The 23605-nt window shown below is 36.0% G+C and overlaps 1 protein-coding gene across 6 annotated transcripts in view; it reads right to left on the minus strand.

Moving 5' to 3' along the window:
* Positions 1–20822, minus strand: part of KDM5D (lysine demethylase 5D) — a 59606-nt gene extending 38784 nt beyond the window's left edge. For 3 of the 6 annotated variants that reach the window (XM_035289840.3, XM_035289843.3, XM_035289836.3), the window contains exons 1-11: positions 20571–20822; positions 20306–20474; positions 19060–19137; positions 17676–17798; positions 10446–10616; positions 9171–9305; positions 5259–5388; positions 4992–5119; positions 2525–2683; positions 1985–2104; positions 1710–1868 (exon numbers count right to left, since the gene is read on the minus strand). In XM_035289840.3, the coding sequence (XP_035145731.1) occupies positions 1710–1868; positions 1985–2104; positions 2525–2683; positions 4992–5119; positions 5259–5388; positions 9171–9305; positions 10446–10616; positions 17676–17798; positions 19060–19137; positions 20306–20455 (1353 nt within the window). In that variant the 5' untranslated portion in view covers positions 20456–20474; positions 20571–20822. Of the gene's footprint in view, positions 1–1709; positions 1869–1984; positions 2105–2524; positions 2684–4991; positions 5120–5258; positions 5389–9170; positions 9306–10445; positions 10617–17675; positions 17799–19059; positions 19138–20305; positions 20475–20570 lie in introns of those variants that run through there. The other 3 variants (XM_035289837.3, XM_078364424.1, XM_078364425.1) reach the window with 3 other exon arrangements.
* Between the last annotated feature and the right edge of the window lie 2783 nt (positions 20823–23605).

The following is a 23605-nucleotide window of genomic DNA, read 5'->3' on the forward strand; positions in this document are numbered from 1 at the left end:
AAATGACTGTCCAAAATCAGATTCACATATGTATAATCAAATAATTTTCATCAAAATTTTCAATGGAGAAATATAGTCTTCAAAAAACGGTGCTAGGATTAGTGGACATCTATCAGTGTGCCATCATGCTAGGCTAAGTTTTTGTAGTTTAGTAGAGATGGGGTTTCACCATCTCTAACTCCCGACCTCAGGCTGGACCAACCTTGGCCAGGCTGGTCTCTAACTTCTGACCTCGGGTGATCCACCCAGTTCAGCCTCCCAAGTATGGGCACTACTGGGTAAGCCACTAAGCCTGGTGGTTATTTTTTGTATTCTAATTTGATGATGAAGAAGGGAACCAACATAATCTATTTGCTCCCACAATTATAATCTCAAACTAATAGTAACCCCTAATTAGAGCCACTTGTGAATATATGTAAGTTGCCTGATGCATGAAAGCAATGTGATAGACAGATAATAAACAGTATCACAGGAATATCTGAAGCTACTATCATATTTAGCTGCACATCTCTTAACAAAAGGATATGTTCTGAGAAATATATCCTTAGGCAATTTTGCCTAATGTGAACATGATAAGAGTATTATACAATTCCCAGCACTTCCAAATATGATAGAGTATTTCTCAAATATATTCTGAGAAATATATCCTTAGGCAATTTTGCCTAATGTGAACATGATAGAGTATTGTTCCTAGACTACAAATTAGTGTGACATTATTATACTGAATATTGTAGGTCACATAACACAAGGTTAAACAACTGCCTATAAACAGAGACACAGTGAAAGTACAGTATTGGTACTTTGTTGAACTGAAACTGTTATGCAGCATATGACTCACTCTATAATACCACTTACACAGATATAGGTATTTCCATAAATAGTATATATACATAAATATCAGAGTGAGCCTTTTCAGAAACTTTAGTCACAGCTGTTAGCTAAGTTTACCATTAAACCACTAATTTCTTCTATTGGGATCAACTCTCTTATTAGACTTTTCTACAATATTTAGTACAATAATGCCAAATACTAATACTAATTCTTTTGGTTCTGGTCAACATGGTAAAACAGCAATTATAATAGAATTGATTTCTCAAATGTCCAAATAATGCTTAAGGCTGGTCACATTTTAGCTTTCTTTCTCCAAATTAAGTTACTTCTGGTATTACTTTTTATTGGCTCTCGACCTTAGAACAAATTCAAATGTGATGAATCAGAATCTAGGACATCTGTATGGATTTTTTGACTAATACAAGAAATCACTTTATAAAAAACAATGAAATTAGTGGTTTCTCTATGACTTCATGTGTTTGACACGTACACAAATAGGTAAACTTAACAAAGGCACTTCCTTACACACTTCTATGTATTTCAAAATATGCTGGTTGGAGTACTTATTTACTTTACTATAAAAAGGTAGTAATCTTCCAATATTTAGATTTAAGGAAAGGTGAAGGAACACCACAGCTCCTCACTAAAATATCAAGATATATACTGCTCCTTTTGTCTATCCTCATCAGAATTTCAAGATAATAAATATCGTATGACTGGACAAATTCTGGTTTACTGCCAGATCATCCAGTACCATCAAACCTCACCTTTATCCCTAATACGTGAAGACAACACTGTGTGGGAGAATCTATGAGCACAGACAATTTACATGCTAATATGAGTATCCCCAGACATGATGTTAACATAAACTATACTACCTTCTCCTCAGGAGATAAGTTCTGTTTGCTATTGCTGACAGGAAAGCCACTGCCAAATTCTTTAGAATGAATATCAGCTCCATATTCAACTGTCACATCTTCCTCAATGCTGCTCACCAATCTCCAGAATTCCTTCTCCACAAGTTCTGTAGGCACCATCTGTGAAAACAAGTGTAAAAGATCATTAAAGCCCACTATACTTTAGACCCATATATCCATAAGAACTAAGACAACCACAACTTAATCCCTTTGAGTCCAGCCCTCAGATCACATACATGTACAGGCATACTGAAGTAGTCAGCCTTGAAGGAATCAGCCATTTCACCAAAACTCTGCAAAGTGTACTCCTGGGTAGCCTGTTCAAATCCAAAAGCTTCAGGAGGCCGTTTACACTCCTGAAATAAAATATATTGCAGCAAGAAAAAGGAATATAAGAAATCCAAAACTGGAAACCTAAAGAGAGAGAAATTTTTCAGGTTACACTCAATATCTCATGCTATAATTCTGCATTTTCATATGTTTCCAGTTAGGAGAGTTTCTTTGGTATGTATTAAACTTATTTCCTAATCTTTATGGTCCATGACATTTGGATTATGGTCCCTTGCCTCTGGCTCATTCAAGTCTCTATTAATTTACAGTTAGTGTTTTTAATCATTCTTGCATAGTACCAGCTATGCTCACTGATAGCTTAATCAAAATCTAACAAAAGGATTAACTTATGAAACGACAGAAACAACTTCCATAAAATCCAGAAGGAGAGATTACAGAAAATCACCAAGAACCGAAAATAAATATCTGTGACAGACAGGTCTTACTGCCAAGATACACTTTGGGCACCTCCAGATGCCTCTGGGGATTTCAGGAAGGGGTGGTAACAAGCAGAAGATGTGGTAACAGTCATCACAGCCATCACAGAAAAGCAGCTTATCATCTTCATCCCCACGGGAGCATATCTGGCAAACATAACAGTCAACCTACCAAAAAAAAAAAAGTAAGAAAACAAAGAAAAGTATAAAAAATTTTTTAAAAAGCCTTATATTTGATACCTTATACCAGGTTTCTAGACCACTCATGAACACCTACCATTAGTCAGTAACTACACAGTGTTGCATTTATGAGTTTATGAGTTTACTATGTAGCATAAACTATGACAGGAAATATAGTATAATACAACAAATTAATAAAAGAAACCATGTGGGCAATAAATTAAGACATTTTACAGAGGTTCAGTGGCATAAAAAAATCATAAACATATAGTTAAAAATTTAACTGGCACAGAGGGCAAGTTGAACATAAAAAGGCAAAGTGAACAAATACCAGTTATATTTCTCTAGTGAAAGGTCTGGTAGATGTCTACTTCATTCTAAACAGTATCTTCAGTTTGGGTGATGAATTAAATTGTCACGCAAGTAATATGTCACAAAACAGAAACACGAAGCAAAGACTAAATAACTTGATTCTCTGATACTACTGAAAAAAATCTAGTAATAATTACCAGTTTAAAGGGAAAATGCAGTGATAAAATTTTTAGCAGGGTAGAATCACATTTTGAAAAAATTAGTTTCAATAAGGAGGATGAGCTTTTCTACCAGAATCCAGAAGTAAACTGATCAGTAAAGAGAAAATAAAGATAACTCAAGAGCAGGAGAAGACAAGTGAAGGTATACTTCTGCATATATACACACACACAAACATACACACACACAGAGATTATGTATGTGTATAAATACATGTGTGCATGCATACATACATATGCATACGTATGCATATACACACATCCACCATCATACAAAACAGTTTATAAATATAAGAAAATTCAATAGAATTATAAGAAAAAGATTTTGTAAAATAAAAAACTTTAAACTTATGAAAGATGCTCAATATAAAAAATCATAAACCAGGGAAATGCAAATAAAAATTATAATTAAATACAAGTATACATCTTCAAAAGAACTAAAATGAAAACAAAGTTGTCAATCGTTAAGTATTAGTGTGGACAAATGGCAACCAGAATTGGCATACAATACTAGTTGAAACACTGGTCAATCATTTTTAAAAATAGTATGACAATAATCCAATACTGAAAATATACATAGTCTCAGTCACAGCAATCCAATCCTGTCTATGTAACAGAAATGTACATATGTTACCTAGAGATATAAACTTTAATATTCATAGAATTATTTGTAATAGCTAAGTATTGTTAACTACCAAAAACAGAATGGTAAAACATGTAGAAAAAATGTTGTTCCTAATGAAATTACACTTAATGGAACACAATACAACAGTGAGTATTAACACTCATATATATATTAACACTCATATATATAAATTTTTCTAACAAAACCCTGGGCAAAGAAGCCAATACAAAACAGATGATTACTTAACTAAAAGTATAAAAACACATTAACTAATCCAGATATTTCTGTGTATTCATTATACACTGAAATATAAAAAAAGCAATAGAAGTAGGTAAACAACTAGCTCTAAGGGTGAGAAAGTAGTTGTCAATAACTCCCAGACTTCAGGTTTGATGACTGGTCTAACTTATGTCCATAAAATGAAAAACAGTGAGACAAGTGAAAACAGAATAGTGGTGATAAAGATGATATTTCAATCATCAGGTGGAAACAACTAAGAGAAACACATGAATTTGCAGCTCAAAGCAAAAGTCTGAGAACAAAATTTTTTGAAAGATCAACATTTACAGAACAAGGATGGGCAAACGAAATTATCAAAATAGCTTGAAATTAGCTAATGGTAAGGAGAAAGATAAGATTTTTTTTTTTTCTTTTTCTTGTTGGGCAGACTTTCATGAAGACATTGTAAAAATCTTCCAGGTGAGAAGTAGAAAGAAGGGTAAAAGAGGATGTATGTATACAAAAGACAAAAGTAAAATAAAAAAATAGATAAGTCACTACTATAAGAAATGTGATGCTTTGAGGGTCTGAAGGAATTTGTCAAAAACAAATAGCTCTTTTACATAATTTATATTGGATCAGATCATCTCCAATAGTAAGCTATAAAAGTTCAAAAAAATGCTAAGCTGAAAAAAACCGTAGTTTGGTGAAAAGTTCTGATCTAAAAAGACAAAAATTTTGCTCTTAAGTTTAGTACCTTGAATAAGTTTCTTTCCTTCTCTAGCCAGCAATCTCTTTAAACAAAAAGGCTCATAAGCAGAAAGAAGGGAAGAAAAAGAAAAAGTAAAGAATAATGAAATAATTTTAGGTTCAATCTCATCTTGACAGTTCACAGCACATTACAAAAATCATGACTCCTTACAAACTGGGCATTGCTGTGATTCTTTCGTAGCTGCATGGTCGTCTTAATGCAGGGGTCTAGGTTCAAGGGTGGCTTCGACAGTGTTGATGACACTTTCCCATCTCTACTTTCTTCATCTTTTATCGTAACTGTTGTGGGGCACGTAACGAAAGAAGTGAAAAACAACTCTGAGAACAATCCTCTCCTACATCATAATTAATAAACTATTTCTCCCATGATAATTTACCATTTTACCCCTCACACTACACTACCATGTAAATTCCTCACCTTTCTTACAAATAGTCTTATGCTTATCCTTAGCCATGAGGCCTAAGCCCATCATTTTGGGACCTGGCCCATAGATCTGTAGTTTCTTTAGCTCTGGATTCTTCTCAATGTCCTCCTCTGTAGGCTCTGGCTGTTTAAAGAAGATTCAGACAACAAAGTGAGCTTTACATATGCAGATATAAATATTTTATAGGCAAGATCTAGACAGGTCACACAGGCTAAAATCAACTAACAGCCTTTATCCACTTTTGAACGTTTATTAAGCACATTTTCACCTATTAGTATGGTATGGGCAGGTAGGAGCAAATGAATAAATAAATTTGGAAAGTAATGAAGTTTCTCAATTTTTTTCCATGCAATGAATAAAATGATAAAATACTCCTGGGTTTGCAAGGCTTGTAAATCTTAAGTATCAAAATCTGTATCTCCTAGTATTTTACAATTCTATAATTATAAATAGTCCTCCCTTTCCAACTGAATTCAAGATGAAAAGAGTTAAGACAGAAAAAATTCTATTCCATTTAAACTCATTACCATTAGAACCATAACTGCTTTCTGACTACAATGTAATCATATACCTGGGAAAACGGAAACGTATTAAATATCAGAATACATAGCATATATCATATATATTATATACCATTTTTAGCAGTTATCTCTTCTTAGAGAACATTGTAAATATATTTTATCAATGTTTGGATTAATTTATTCTACCTTGAAATTAAGCTCTATTACATTTTTTTCCATTTATTTTAAACCTTTATTCCTACAGATTTTCTTCTATACACATAAACATACATGCAGACACAAAATAATGTATTTTTAAGGTTTTCTTTTACTCCCACAGCTTATCATAACATTTTTCCAGAAATCAGTAAACTTACTTTTTAATTAGACAGCATGGAGGCTGTTTCCAACTTTTTGACATTTTGAAGAGTAAAGTAACTATTAATCTAATTTTTATTTCATATACTGTATATTGTTTTGACACTTCTGGGGTAACCTGTTGGCTAGGAAAACCAGCCCTTTAGCAGCTGGCCAAACTAAAGCCTATCTTTACCATATAAACCAATCAATCCCAAGTCAGAACCTCTAACTATTCATTTTATTTAACTATCATATAGAGTGAGTATTTTCCCTGCTCTAAACCAACTCAGAGCCACGTACCAGAAACCTAACAGCATCCACTATGTTCCACAGTGCACCAAAATTATCCCAACAAACTAGACAATTCTAAAATATTTACATCATCCTGCTTTGCTTGTATTACAGAAATACCAACAAAGGCTGTGATCTGTGCCTTTTACCTTACATTTTAGCTCATGATTGACTTCTGTGCCCCTGTGTGGTACGCTTTATATCTATTTGGAAGAAAACAGCAATGAAAATTTTTAGCACTGACCTCTACATGTCATCATTACTGAATCATCCCTATAATTAAAACTAGGGCACAAATCATTAGCACCCATCTACTCACTGTATTATCATACTCAAATAATAATAGAAGTTAAACAGAATATTATATAACTATTAGCTACATAGTATTGTTATGCACATTACATAATACATGAAATATGTACATTTAATGTTACATCTCATATAACATTAATTTTACATCTACATTTCATAGTATTTGTAATAGCTGAAAACTAATTTTAATTTAAAATCAATCTGATTATAAGTTAAATTATTTTAATTTTTACATTAATGTTATATAATAATTCCTAGCAATTAAACACTTTTTAAAAGAGCTAATATTTGTTTCTTTTAAAATAAAATAATACTAAGTGGATGCGGTGGCTCACACCTGTAATCCTAGCACTTTGGGAGGCCGAAGAAGGTGGATTGCCTGAAGTCAGGAGTTCAAGACCAGCCAGGGAAACATGATGAAACCCCAACTGCACTAAAATACAAAAAATTAGCCCAGCATGCTTATGGGTGCCTATAGTCCTGGCTACTTGGGAGGCCGAGGCAGGAGAATTGCTTAAAGCCAGGAGGTAGAAGTTGCATTGAGCCAAGATAGATTGAGCCATTGCACTCCAGCCTGGGGAACAGAGCGAGACTGTCTCCATAAAATAAAAATAAAATAAAATAATAAAGAAAGTAATACTGTACTATTTTACATTTTGGACAGTCTACTTACAACCTACTCAAATTACAAACACTTAGAATAGAAAAGACATGTTAGTTCTCATGTCTCCTTTCTTGCTTTATGCAGAATTTATAATTGTTTTCTTTATATTTTGGAAGTACTATTAGTTTTTGTAAACCATACAGTTTTCAAGTTTTTGTCTTTTTCGTTTTTTTCTGAGATACAGTCTCCCTTCGTCACTCAGGCTGGAATGCAATGGCATAATTTTGGCTCACTGCAACCTCTGTTTTCCAGGCTCTGGTGATTGTCATATTGCAGCCTTCTGAGTAGCTGGGATTACAGATGCCTGTCACCAGGCTTCTTTAATAGAGATGGGGTTTCACCTCGTTGGCCAAGCTGGTCTCAAACACCAAATCTCAGGTTATCAACCAGCTTCAGCCTCCCAAAATTCTGGGACTATGGTCATGAGCAACTATGCCTGGCCCAAAAATTCTTAAAACCATTCCTGCAAAGCAGACAATCAACTTCCCTTGCTAAAAAAAGTGTCTAAGGATCCATTTTATCTAGAAAAAGTTTTAGACCAGTTTCATAGTTATTACATGCTCATTTTTCTTATTCAGTTCTTTCTATACATAGTTCTTACCACAAAAAACTAGAGTACTAATACAGAATGCATCTGTATTTCAATAATTTTAAGTAGATAAAATTTCTAACTTTGGTCTAATTAGTAATGTTACAATATGTCAACATTTAAATATTGTTAAAATTATCCAGAAAACACTTAATGACACACAACACTTTCTTAATTTCTTTCAGCAATAAAAATATCTGAATGTTATGAAAATGTTGTATGTGGAGCACTGAAAACAGCCTTACCTAGAACAAGTTACTAAAAACACATTGTTAACATTTTTCATTTTCTATATATTATAATATTTTAGTATTTAAATCTTTCTGGCTAAGACTGCCCTCCCAAGGTTAACTTCTCCTAGAAATACCAAATGGCTCACCCAGGAGCATGCCTTTAATATGACTTTAATATTTTCACAGACAAACCTAATCCTCCTCTATTTAACCCATACAATTCAGGAGGCAATGTTCCTCTTCCTTAATTCAAAGTCAGGTAACTAGGGAATTCTGCTATAAGCTAAAGCCTGCCAAAATTATTCAAACTAGCTAATCCTAAACTGCTTATCCTGCTCTGCCCTGCCTTTCCCTTGGGAACCCCAATAAAGGCTATGGCCAGGTTCTTTCCTTGTTCTTGCTCCTTCTGCATGTTCAAAATGTGATTTCCCCTGTAGCACTATGTAGTATATAGTGACTACTTAAGACCTGTGAAAATAATAAACTTTGCATTCCTGAGTCTCTCTGTGGTCACACATTACTGACTATCACATGGAACACCACAGAAGAAAACCAACAGTTACTAAATCCAACTTGTACAATGTGCTTTACAAAAATAATTCCAAGATTCAAAAGAATTAACAAACCTTATAATCAGGCATAGTATCTCATGCCTATAACCCCAATTAGTCCAAAGGCTAAGGAGGGAGAATCACTTAAGCCTAGGAGATGAAGAAAGCCTGGCAACCATAGCAAGACCCCATAACATAAAAAGAACATTAATACATTTGCTTTCAAAATGCATGCAAGCAAAACCACAAACGCAAAGTACTATAAACCATATCTATGAAAACATAATTCATTATAATTAATGTTATCTTGAACCATCGTATGTCAAATAATGCTTTTAGTAATGAATTTCCCTCATATCAAAGTCCAGACAGACCTTCTCAGCTATAGAAATAAAAGTCACTCACATCAGGCTGTAGCCTTTTTGCCCGTCGACTGTAGTTGCTGAATTTTGAAGGTTGCACAGACTGTCTAAAGGGGATGCTATGGGGCTTATATTCCTTATCTTTTACCTCAGTGTCAAATGGGTGTGTGTTACACTGCTAGAGAGAAAAAAAACATAGAATCAGAAATTGAGTCATATTTGTGATTAGTGATTCCTTCAAGTAAAACTCTAGCAAATAAAGCTGTAGTTCTTCCTAAATTACACAGGTCCACTTCTCTTGTTCTTCGAGTGATAGAACACATATCCTAAAAATGCCCCAGTGCCTCTGCTTGCATGAATGAGCAGCAAGGAATATGATCGAACACTGGGTTTTTACTCTTATTCTTTGTGTGCTTTCGATAAATATACTGAACCTCTCTCTTTGTGTTTCAATTTCCTGGCTGATAAATCAGAAAGGAAAATATCAAATCTAGTAATTTTGAACACTAAGAGAACTGTGTTTTTAAACATACAGACACAGTTTTTATAAAATATTTAAAAGTTTTGTGAATAATAAAATCTAACATTGACCAGGCACGGTGGCTCTCACCTTTAATCCTAGCACTCTGAAAGGCCAAAGTGGGCAGATCACGAGGTTACGAGATCGAGACCATTCTGGCCAACATAGTGAAACCCCACTACTAAAAATACAAAAATTAGCTGGGCATAGTTGCGTGTTCCTGTAATCCCAGCCACTCGGGAGGCTGAGGCAGGAGAATCACTTGAACCTGGAAGGCAGAGGTTACAGTGAGCTGAGATCACACTCCAGCCTGGTGGCAGAGTGAGCACCTGTTTCCAAAAAAAAAACATCTACTAACTTATTATTTAAAATAAACTGTTACCACTCCCTGAGTTAAACCCAAGCAATACCAAGCTTTTTTTCCCTATCTTTAAGAGAACCAGCCTCAAGAAAGCTTAATAACTTCATTAAGATAATTAGTTTTTTCACTTAAGATATTTAAAATAGGAAATGTTTTCCCATAGCATCCAATTTAAGATCTTCTCCATAATAAGATCTTAGTAAATATCAACCTGCTAAAAAGACAGAAAGATCACGCTAGTTTTTCTTTTAACTATAACAGGTATAAAACCTTGCCACACAGAGGCTGCATAATAGTATCAATTTCTGGAGTATCTTCACTCCAGAAATTTATAATCTCTAGATTGTAATCTCTAGAATCCGACTTCTCAGGAGGAAAGTCCAATACAAAAGAAAACATAATCATGTCAGTCCACAAACCAGTTTAAATGCCCTCACCACATTGCTGGCACCAGACTGAAACATTTCATAGGGGTATATGATTCGTTCATAATGCAATCGTAGCAGGGAGCCAATGTTTTTGCCTGGTGGGTAGTGGAGACGCCGGGCAACTCGAGCCCACCGACGTTCCTTGCAGATGGCTTCATAGCCACCTTCCTCCATCACAATCTGAAAGTATAAGAAAAGATATGGGATTCTTGCCCTTCAAAGTGAACTAGCATGCCCCGCTTCTGATTTTGAAACACCTAGGTCTGGTTTTCCCAGGAGAGCAGTGGGAACCTCCATACTGTTTTCCACAGTGGCTGTACCATTTTACATTCCTACTGGCAGAGCACAGGGGTTCCAATCTCTTCACACAGAAGGGAGAATGGGAGAGACATTCAAGATGTCTGAATAGTAACACCTCTGGAGTGCAGTTCCCAGTGAGAACAGCATAGAGGGCATTTCCAAAAGAGTTTTTACTCCCCACAGACCAGAAGTTTCCAGCACAGCTGTTTCAGCCAGTGCCATGAGTTTCCACACAAAAATTCACACAAATCTGGGCGGCTACTTCAACAAGCACCTGAATCACCTGGGATATAGAGCCATCCAATCAACTGAAAAAGAGGTGTCTGAAACAGGGAGCCAGGTGATCTAGTTCAGCAGATCCTATACCTACAAAGACCAGCAATTTTAAGTACTCTGCATTGAAACTTTCACAGCAAGTACAGCTGGACCTGGCACAGCCCAGGTTAGTAGGAGAAGGACATCCACCATTACTGAGGCAATACGCCACTACCAAGGCATGCCAACATTACTGAGGCAATCCACCATTACTGAGGCAGACCATCTTTACAGAGGCAATTCTAAGAGTACCTTTATAAACAAAACCACAAGGAAGTTTATACAGCATGTGGGCATAGCCCACAGCAGCTCAGCAACACCTCTGCTGGCACACTGTGACTAGACTACTTCCTTGCTGGCCAGGGCATCTCTGAGAAAAAGCAGCAGCACATTTAGGAACTTAAAAGGCCCCACCTTCCAAGGGCAGAGCACCTGGGAAAGAGGCAGTTATGAGTTCTGCTGCAGCAGACTTAAATGTACCTGCACAACAGCTCTGAACAGAACAATGGAGTAAACAGCACAGCACTTGAGCTACTATAAGGGAAAGCACAACTCCTCAAAAAGCTCCTTGCCCCCTTATATCCAAAGAGATGCCTCATAAAGAAAAGCTCAGGCTGACATCTGGCAGGTACCCATTTGGGATGAAGGTAAAAGAAGAAACTGGCAGCAACCCTTACTGTTCTATAGCCGCCACAGGTGATCTGCAGGCAAGCAGGATCTGGAGTGAACTGCCAGCTGTCCTGCAGCAGAGGAGCCTGACTTAGAAGGAAAACTAAAACACAGAAAGAAATAGCTTCCACATCAAAGTAAAGGATGTCCACTCATAGACCCCAACTGAAAGCCACCAACTACAAAGACCACAGGTAGATAAATCCACAAAGATGGGAAGAAACCAGTGCAAAAAGGATGAAAACACTAAAAACCAGACGCCCTCTGTTCCTCCAAGGGATCACAACTCCTCACCAGCAAGGGAGCAAAGCTGCATGGATAATAAGTCTGATGAATTCACAGAAGCATACTTCAGAAGGTGGGTGATAAGAAACTTCTCTGAGCTAAAAGCACATGCTATAACCCAATATAAAGAAACTAAGAACCTTGAAAGAAGGTTAGATAAAGCTGCTAAGTAGAATAACCAGCTTAGAAAAGAACATAAACGACTTCATGGAGCTGAAAAACAACATGGCATGAGAACTTTGTGAAGCATACACAAGTTTCAATAGCTGAATTGACCAAGCAGAAGAGAGGATATCAGAGATGGAAGATCAATTCAATTAAATAAAAGGAGAAGGCAAGAATAAAGAAAACAGGCCAGGCGCGGTGGCTCAAGCCTGTAATCCCAGCACTTTGGGAGGCCAAAGCGGCTGGATCATGAGGTCAAGAGATCGAGACCATCCTGGTCGGCATGGTGAAACCCCGTCTCTACTAGAAATATAAAAAAAATTAGCGGGGCATGGTGGCGTGTGCCTGTAATCCCAGCTACTCGGGAGGCTGAGGCAGGGGAATTGCATGAACCCAGGAAGTGGAGGTTGCAGTGAGCCGAGATCACGCCATTGCACTTCAGCCTGGGTAACAAGAGTGAAACTCCATCTCAAAAAAAAATAAAAAAAGAAAGAAAGAAAACAAAAGTGAAAAGAAATGAACAAAGCCTCCAAGAAATATGGGATTATGTAAAAAGACCTAATATACGCTTGACTGGTGTACCTAAATGTGACTAAAAGAATGACTCCAAGCTGGAAAACACTCGTCAGGATATTATCCAGGAGAATTTCCCAAACCTAGCAAGGCAGGCCAGCATTCAAGTGCAGGAAATTCAGAGACCAACAAAAAGATATTCCTCAAGAATAGCAACCCCAAGGCACATAATCATCAGATTCACTACAATTGAAATGATGGAAAAAATCCTAAGAGTAGCCAGAGAGAAAGGTCGGATTACACACAAAGGGAAGCCCATAAGAGTCACCGTGGATCTCTCAGCAGAAACCCTACAAGCCAGAAGATGCTGGAAGCCAATAGTCAATATCCTTCAAGAAAACAACTTTCTACCTAGAATTGCATATCCAGCCAAACCAAGCTTCATAAGCGAAGAAGAAATAAAATCCTTTATGGGTAAGCAAACACTAAGTGATTTTGTCACCACCAGAAGGGCTTTACAAGACATCCTGAGAGAAGCACTAAACATGGAAAGGAACAACCAGTACCAGCGACTCCAAAAACCTACCACATGGTAAAGACCATTGACGCAATGAAGAAACTGCATCAGCTAATGGGCAGAACAACCAGCTAACATCAAAATAGCAGGATCAAATTCACATATAACAATATTAACCTTAAATGTAAATGGACTAAATGCCTCAATCAAAAGACACAGACTGGCAAATTGGATAAAGGGTCAAGACCCATGTGTGTGCTGTATCAGAAAACCCATCACACGTGCAAGAACACATAAAGGCTCAAAATAAAGGGATGGAATAAGATTTACTAAGGAAATGGAGACCAACAAAAAGCAGGAATTTAAATCCTAGTCTATGATAAAACGGACTTTAAAACAAAGATCAAAAGAGACAAAGAAGGGCACTCCATAATGGTAAAAGGATCAATGCAACTAGAAGAGCTAATGATGCTAAACATATACATACCCCATACAGGAGTAACCAGATACATAAAGCAAGATCATAACAACCTAATAACAGACTTAGACTGCCACACAATAATCGTCAGAGACTTAACACTCCACTGTCAATATGAGACAGATCAATGGGAAAAAAAATTCACAAGGATATCCAGGATTTAAACTCAGATCTGGACCAAGCAAATGTAATAGACATATACAGAACTCTCCACACCAAATCCAAAGATTATACATTCTTCTCAGCACCACATCACACTTAAACTAAACTTGACCACATAATTGAAAGTAAATCACGCTTCTGCAAATGCAAAAGAACGGAAATCATAACAGTCTCTCAGATACAATGCAATCAAATTAGAACTCAGGATTAAGAAACTAACTCAGAACCACAGAACTTCATGAAACCAGAACAACTGACTCTTGAATGTTGACTGGATAAACAATGAAATGAAGGCAGAAAATAAGATGTTCTTTGAAATCAACGAGAATGAAGACACAACATACCAGAATCTCTGAGAAATAATTAAAGTAGCATCTAGAGGGAAATTTGTAGCAATAAATGCCCATATGAGAAGCGAGAAAGATCTAAAATCAATAACGTATCATCAAAATTTAAAGACCTCGAGGAGCAAGATAAAAAAAACCTCAAAAGCTAGCACGCGACAAAAAGTAACTAAGATCAGAGCAAAAATGAAAGAGATGAAGACCCAATAAACCCTTTGAAAAACATCAATAGATCTAGGAACTGGTTTTTTGAAAAGATCAACAAAACAGACCACTAGCCAGATTAATAAAAAGAAAAAAAGAGGCATTTTATTGCATATCAAATGGATGCAATAAAAAATGATAAATGATATATTACCACCGATCCCACAGAAATACAAACTACCATCAGAGATTACTACAAACAACTCTGTGCACATAAACCAGTAAACCTGTAAGAAATGGATAAATTCCTGAACACTTGCACCCTCCCAAGCCTAAACCTTGAAGAAGTAAAAACCCTGAAGAGACCAATAACAAGGGCAGAAGTTGAGGCAGCAATTAATAGCCTACTAACCAAAAAAATTCCGGGTCTATATGGGTTCATGGTCAAATTCTACTAGATGTACTCAGAGGAGCTGGTACCACATCTTCTGAAACTATTCCAAACAAGATGAAAAGAGGGAATCCTTCCCAAATCATTTATGAGACCAACATCATCATGATACCAAAACCCAGCAGAGACTCAACAACAACAAAAAAAACTTCAGGAACATAAATGAAAAAATTCTCAATAAAATACTGGCAAACAGATTGCAACAGCATATCAAGAAATGTATACATCACCATCAACTAGGCTTCATCCCGGGGATGCAACGCTGCTTTAACACATGCAAGTCTATAAACATAATCTACCACATAAACAGAACCAAAGACAAAAACCACATTTATCTCAACAGATGCAGAGAAGGTCTTCGAAAAAATTCAGCAGCCATTTATGCTAAAAACTCTCGGTAAACTAGGTATCAACGGAACGTATCTTAAAATAATAAAAGCTACTTATGACAAACCCACAGCCAATATCATACTGAATGGGCAAAAAAACTGGAAGCATTCCCTTTGAAATCTGGCACTAGACAAGGATGCCCTCTCTCACCACTCCTATTCAATATAGTATTGGAAGTTCTTGCCAGAGTAATCAGGGAAGTAAAAGAAATCCAGGGTATTCAATTAGGAAACGAGGAAGTCAAATTGTCTGTGTTTGCAGATGACATGATTGTATATTAAGAAGAGCCCACTGTCTTAGCCCAAAATCTCCTTAAACTAATAAGCAACTTCAGCAAAGTCACAGGATACAAAAATCAATGCAGAAATCACAAGCATTCCTATACAGCTATAACAGACTAACAGAGAGCCAAATCAAGAGGGAACTCCCATTCACTATTGCTACAAAGAGAATAAAACACCTAGAAACACAAGTAACAAAAAATGCAAAGGACCTCTTTAAGGAGTACTACAAACCCACTGCTCAACGAAATAAAAGAGGACACAGATGGAAAATCATTCCATGCTTATGGTAGGAAGATTCAATATTGTGAAAATGGCCATACTGCACAAAGTAATTTACAGATACCACACTATCGCCATCATGCTTCCAACGACCTTGACAGAACTAGAAAAAAGCACCTTAAACTTCATAGAGAACCAAAAGAGAGGATGCATGGGCACGACTATTCTCAGCAAAAAGAAGAAAGTCAGAGGCATCACACTACCTGACTTCAAACTATACTACGAGAAATCAAAGCAGCATGGTACTGGTACCAAAACAGAGATATAGAACAATGGAACAGAACAGAGGCCTCGGAGGGTATGCCAGATATGTACAATCATCTGATCTTTGACAAACCTTACAAAAACAAACAATGAGGAAACTATTTCCTGTTTAATAAATGGTGTTGGGAAAATTGGCTAGCCATGTGCAGAAAGCAAAACTGGACCCTTTCCTGACAACTTACACTAAAATTAATTCCAGATGGATTCAAGACTTAAACATTAAGACCTTAACACCATAAAAACCCTAGAAGGAAACCGAGGCAAAACCATTCAGGACATAGGCACAGGTTAAGGACTTCATGACTAAAACACAAAAAGCAATGGTAACAAAAGAGAAAATAGGCAAATGGGATCTATTAAAGTCTAGAGTTCCTGTAGAGCAAAAGAAACAATCATAAGAGCGAACCAGCAAGCAACAGAATGGGAAAAAACTTTTGCAATCTACCCATCTGCCAAGGGCTAATATCCAGAATCTAAAAAGAACTAAAACAGATTTATAAGAAAAAAAATTTGTTTTAATCCATTCAAAAGTGGTCAAAGGATATGTACACTTTACAAAAGGAAAAAAAGGAAGACATACATGAGGCCAACAAACATGAAAAAATGCTCATCATCACTTGTCATTAGAGAAATGAAAATAAAAACAACATTGAGATATCAACTCATGCCAGTTAGAATGGCAATCATTAAAAGTTCTGGAGACAACAGATGCTGAAGAGGATGTGAAGAAATAGGAACAATTTTATACTGTTGGTGGGAGTGTAAACTAGTTCAATCATTGTAGAAGACAGTGTGGTGATTCCTCAGACCTAGAAATAGTAATTCCATTTGACTCAGCAATCCCATTGCTCACTATATACACAAAGGATTGTAAATTATTCTATTCTAAAGACACATGCACACATATGTTCACTGTGGCACTGTTTACAATAGCAAAGACCTGGAACCAAAAACCAAATGCCCATTGATGATAGACCGGACAAGAAAAATGTGGCACATATACATTATGGAATGCTATGCAGCCATAAAAAATTAGGAGTTCATTCATGTTCTTTGCAGGGACATGGATGAATCTGGAAACCATCATTCTCAGCAAACTGACATAAGAACAGAAAATCAAACACCACATGTTCTCACTCACAGGTGGGTATTGAACAATGAGAACACATGGACACAGGGTGGGGAGCATCATACAATGGGATCTTTTGGGGAATCTAGGGTAGGGACAGTGGGAGGTGGGGAGGCTAGAGATAACATGGACAGAGATGCCAGATATAGGTGATGGGAGGACGGAGACAGCAAATCACATTGCCATGTATGTACCTATGCAACAATTCTGCATGCTCTGCACATGTACCCAAAACCTAAAGTACAATTAACAAAGTTATATCCTATGGAAATAAAATAAATAAATAAAGGAAGAATATATAATGGTAAAAAAAGAAAGAAAAAGAGAAAAGCTGTGGAAGAACTGTGAACAGACTGGAAAGGACTAAAAACAGCAATGAGGCTTAAATCTGGGGGGGCCAATATCAACCATTTCAATATTCAAAGATTATGTCAAGAAATGCTGCTAGGCTCAGTGTTCTTTCCTTTCCTGCCTGGAAACATTATTTTCTAACACAGAAGACCCTTGAGCCAAGGTTTTTATTTTTCCGTTAGAAAGTAGACTATCTTACCTTACTAAGGCTGTAGAGGTCCAAGATCCTCCGTTCCACATTGGGAATCTTTAAGGAAGAGCCTTGAATTTCCCAGAATTTTGCAATCTGATCCAAATAGTTCAATTTCACTCTAGTTTGGGCCTAGGAAAGAGAAAGTCTTATAGGATTGGCATACTTCTTAAACTGACTTTGTCCAGCGTGAAGTAAATAAACAAGTATTATTCTATGCTATCTACACTTTTCTACTAATGTCCCAGCTTCATTGTCTATCTCAGCAGTGGTATCTAGAAAAAGCTCAAATAAGCTGAGTCTTTAAGAAGGGCTAAGAATGTGCTATTTTAAAATCAATATCATATCTAAATTTAAAGAATTCTTTGACTTAAAAAATGCCTTGACAAAAACTATTTAGACTCCAAGAATATTGAGCCTCAGTATCACCTACTTACAATGTACTGAGATACACTTTAAAAAATTCAAATAAGTATTTTTCTAGTCCATGTCAAACTGGAAATGAAACCAGTTTCTGACTCTTTGCTTTCTTATCCTAACTCATATGCAGCTCCTAGCTACTGATCATAGTCAAAATCCTAATAGTAAAAGAAAATGACAAATCATGCGTATACTTCCTATGCTGTAAAGATTGAACTGACTGCTTTAAAAAGTCAGCTTTGCCTCTAATATCATATTAAAGCAGAACATATGTAAGACTATCAGCCTTTTGCTAAATATTCAAAAGTTTCTATTATTTCTCTGAACTCTGCTTTTGTTAACCAATCAGAAAGATTCAGTCAGGCCAGTACAGTGATTCATGCCTGTAATCTCAGCACTTTAGGAGGTGAATGTGGGCAGACCACCTAAGGTCAGGAGTTGAAAACTAGCCTGACCAATATGGTGAAACTCCATCTTTACTAAAAATACAAAAATCAGCTGGGCCTGGTGGTGTATATCTGTAATACCAGTTACTTGGGAGGCTAAGGCAGGAGAATCCCTTGAACCCAGGAACAGAGGTTGCAGTGACCTGAATCGCACCATTGCACTCCAGCCTGGGAGACAGAATGAGATGTCTCAAAAAAAAAAATCAGTCGTTAAATATGTGGATATGAGAAAACCAAATGGGAAACGTACTGTCATTTTGTTTTAACTTGAACCCATTGTATAGCAAAAGAATAAATCCTTCATCCTCAGAAATTTAAACCCTTCTGTATGTTCTGACATTTCTGTGAATAATAAATATGTATTTTATAGAAGACTTTCTCCAAGATTAACATTCTGGAAAATGGTGAGGCTCAGATTCAAATTTAATACATTCAATTACAAAATCTAGGTTCCACATTGTTAAAAAACTATAACGCCATGATTAGAGGTTAGATACCTTTAATAAAAGTATGGCTCCCAATCTTACCTCCAGTTCATTTAGCCTTTGGATGCGAGGAGTAAATCTGAAATTGTCAACTTCTACTGCAAAGGGAGGCTGCCAGTCCTAGAAGAAAGCATAAGAACCTGGATATTAATAGCAAAGTAAAAGAAAAAGATGGTGAAAACCACAATCATTTGTTTCCAAGCTTCTAAAGACTTCTGGTAACCATTTTGGTACACAAGGGCCTCAAATGATTTCTTCTTGAAAATCAAGATTAACTGAATAAAAAAGAAGAAAAGACAAAATCCTGCAAATCCAAAACTCACCTTGATATGTCTCCTTCGTAACATGCTAAAAAGTAAAACAAAATAAAAGCCACCAAAATCTCAAGCCTAGAAAGCTACTTCAAAAGTATAATGCACATCTGAACACTATGCTATTTGCGTTATGAGTCGTTACTAAAGATAAACGTAAAACAGATTAAAAAACTGCTTCATTTTTTTCGAACCTAAGCCATTATCTCTTTCTACTCGCAGCAGTGTGGAAACGACACAAGAAGCAAAAGTTTAACTGCGAATGCTGACAACTGGGAACATCCAAAGAAAAATAAAGTTGCAGCCTGGTTCTACATATGAGAAAAAAATTGTATGCTCTGCGAAAACTTTTTGATTTATATGAATATTCTTTTAGTTGTTTACAACGACAGCCTAGGCTCATTTCAGTGTGTATCCTTAACTCAGTCAAACTTCTACGAGGTCCGTTTAGTAGTTTTGAGTGTAGCAAACCAAGATGCTCTACGTTTAATAATACAAACTTAATTGGTGGCAAAGAATGCCACATCACTCCCATTCTTTGCTATTTGTTACATACATATCAAGTTATATTAAATAATGAAAACACCAGTCCACGTGGTGGACACAAGTTTATATAACTTGGTTCTGTGATAGATCAAGTACTTCTGGGTAATTTTTTTTCTTTTTTTTTTCTTTTTTTTTTTTTTTGCAGTTAAGAGTAAATTTGTGTATGCCCGAAGTATATTTAAGTAACGGCACAAAGTAAAAATGTTTGAAGCGTATATTTTTGTTCCTAAAGAAGTCAGATCTTTAGAATCCCGTAGAATGTGGCGATCAGATACAAATGTTCTGAGGACAGCCTGTTCTAGTAATTAAGTTAAACGAGGAATAGGGAGCTAAGGATTTCTCTTCATAAATGTAAAGCCTCTTCAAGTGGTAAACTGCTACAACGTTCAAACAGAAGGCGACCCACTCCAAGTTTTGTTTCAGAGACTTACTGCGGGTGGGCGGATTTTGCAGATGCCAGACTTCTCGGCTATGGGCCTGATTTTCGCAATGTAGCCCAGCGGGTCGCTGAATTCAGCCCAGCTAGGCTCAAACACCGGGCACTCCGGCGGGGGAAGGAACTCGTCAGATCCGGGTTCCATGTCGGTCCTTAATGCTAAGCTGTAAAATAAGAATCACACTTTCTTTAATGGCACATGGGTTCCTCCTACTGAAAAGGCTAGCTAGCGAAATTTCACTTACAAATTCCTGACTTACTTTAATCCAGTAGCGGTTTACCAACCACCGGGGCTTTCGGTTTTACAACCACCATCTTGCTCTGCTGTGTGGTGCTGACCGTCTCACTCCGCGGATCGATTTTTTTTTCCTGGCGTTATTTCCAAACCTCTGAGACCTTCTACACCTCACCTAAAAGCTGGGAATAAAGAGCAATTTTAATGGAGGAAAACAGCCACAGAGAGTCGCTGGACTGATATTCAAAGGCACTCCGACGGAACTAAAAAGCAAGCTAAAAATAGTATGGCCGGATCTTCTTTTAAAATGGGACCAATGCGCAAGTTACGCCTGCGTATTGCAGGGAAGGATCGTAAAAGGATCTGACGCGATCGGACGACTGGATTTCTCCCAGAAAATTTCGTCTTTGCGAAAATGCTGGCCAGAAGCGCACCTTTTTTTTTTTTTCTTCCTGCTGGTACAAATCGCCCAAGATATGTGTTCACGCGGAGGTTTTTACTAACATTCTCTGAGGACTTACTTGGGTTCTCAGCTAGCGAGCTTTCCTGTCACAACACGTTTAGGAGCTAGGACATGTGGTAGGATGCATTTAATGTTCTTGTAAACCTGCATTAACAGTGTCCTCCACATGGGCACATTTGTCGCTACACTTTTTACCAGTTCTAGATTGGACTTTATGACGGGGAAAAACCACATGATACACATCCCTAAAAATTACCTGGTAATACCCTAAATTTAAAACTGATCACAAATACCTTGTAAGATAACGGCAGTAACTCTTCAACATTGCCTAACATTCGTACCGTAAATTAACTGAAAGAAACACTCTGCTAATCTATTTTTTGATGTAGAATTCTCTAAGTTGTTTTTAAAGGAAGTTATAGTTTATTGCGATTTTTAATTGCAAAACAAAATAAGACGTCACACTTTGTTGCCTATAATTTTATTTACAATATTTTACACCCGGTTAATAAGCAAAAATCACCTTATTTTGCTATTGTTTTTTTAGAATCAATTCACTTAGGCATTATCTTATTCTCTATATTTGAAAAAAATATGCAAAAGGTAAATTTAAAAATTAGTGAATCTCATTTTGAAAACAACTGCTTTAAGTTTGCTTTGACTATTGCTTTATATTCTATGATTGTTTCTTCCTTTTTTTTTTTTTTTTGGAACAATTTATCCATTCCATCCCGATTATCGGCTTTATTAGTTTATTATGCTACACTATATATATTTCTGTGTCAAAAGTAATTTGCTTAATTTTCTGCTTTCATTTTACCAGTTTTTATCTACATTTCTCTATAAAAATCAGTTATAGTTTAGTGTGTATTATTATTTTAGGTTATCAAATTTTTCTAATTTTTCCACGATTCAAAATTTCTTATGAAATAGCTTTATATTTCATTAATTCATCAGTAAATAGATATTTCAGTTTCTACTTTTAGCTATTATAAATAATGTTGCTATCAACATTTGTGTGCTGGTTTTTGGGTGCAGGCTTAGTTTTATTTCTCATGTGTATACACCTACAGGTAGAATTGGTGGGTTATACAGAAAACTTAGTTTTAAACTGTTGAGTAACTGATACATTGTTCTCTAAAGCATATGTATGGTGTTATTTAATTTCCATCAAAAGTGGAAGACAGTTCTAGTTTCTGCATGTCTTCACCAACACTGTAATTACATCACTGAACTGATTTTACCATCATAGTGTAATCTCATTGAGTTTTGACTTGGAATTCCAGAATTACTAATGAAACAATAATGCTTAGAATCTTCTGGTTTGTTGTTGGCTTGTTCATGTGCTTTATATGCCTTCTTTGGAGAAATGTCTATTCAAGGTTTTTGGCTATTTTCACATTGCATTGTCTTTGTTTAGTTGTAGTTATTCTTACCTGATTCTCTTATCAGATGTTTGATTTGAAAAAAAAATAATAATTCTGTGTGCTGGCTTCTCTCTTTCCTAATAGTGACCTTTAAACTGAAAGATTTTTAATTTGATCTCTGGACAGTTTAGTTTTTTTCTATTGTCTCTTGCACTTTCATTATTGCCTCAGGTGATTTTGTCTAACCCAAAGTCACAAAGATGTACTCAATTCTATGAACTTTTTAGTGTTAGCTTTTACATTAAAGACTTGGATACATTTTGAGTTAACTTTTGTAAACACTGTGAAGTAATGATCCAAGTCAGTATTTTTGCATTTTGCCTTCTAGTTGTCCCAATATTTGTTGGAAACATTATTATTGCTTCATTAATTGTTCTTGGCACTCTTGATAGCATTCCATATGCCATTGATGTATGGATTTATTCTTGGACTCTCAATTCCATTTGATATATCTGTATGTATACATTCTAATGTCATTGTTTTTATTGCTGTAATTTGTAGAATTTGTAAAAGGTTTTGAATTGGAAACACTGAGTAATCCAACTTCGTTCTTGTTTTTCTCAGGACTGCTTTGAGCTTGCCTATTTCTGCAGAGAAAAAAAGCTTGGATTTCTACAGAGAAGCAAGCTGGGATTGAGACAGAAATATTGAATTCACAGACAAATTTAGAAAATATTTCCATCTAATTTTCCTACAGAGTACATTGACAACGCATGTATTTTAATTTATTTAGGTCTTCTTGGATGTCCTTCAACATACTTTTATAGTTTTTAATATATATGTTAGTATTTAGTATGTATAGTATGTATTCCATATTTGAACTTAATTTCTTTCAGATTATTTTATTCTTTTTCTGCTACTATGAATTGTATTTTTAAGATGTCCCCTATGAAGCATTTGTTAGTGATATACAGATATATGATTGACTTTTGTATGTTGATCTTTTGTCATACCACCTTGCTAACCTCATTTATTTTAATAATTTTTTTAACTTTTAAGTTCAGAGGTACACATGTGTGCCTTTTTTTTCTTAACTTTTTAGGTTCAGAGATACAGGATGTGAAGGTTTGTTATATAGGTAAACCTGTGTCATAGGGTTGATTGTATAGATTACTTCATCACCCAGGTATTTAACCTTATATACATTAATTATATTTCCTGCTTCTCTCC

This window comes from Callithrix jacchus, chromosome Y (genome assembly GCF_049354715.1).
Source record: "Callithrix jacchus isolate 240 chromosome Y, calJac240_pri, whole genome shotgun sequence".
In the NCBI taxonomy this organism is placed as follows: domain Eukaryota; kingdom Metazoa; phylum Chordata; class Mammalia; order Primates; family Cebidae; genus Callithrix; species Callithrix jacchus.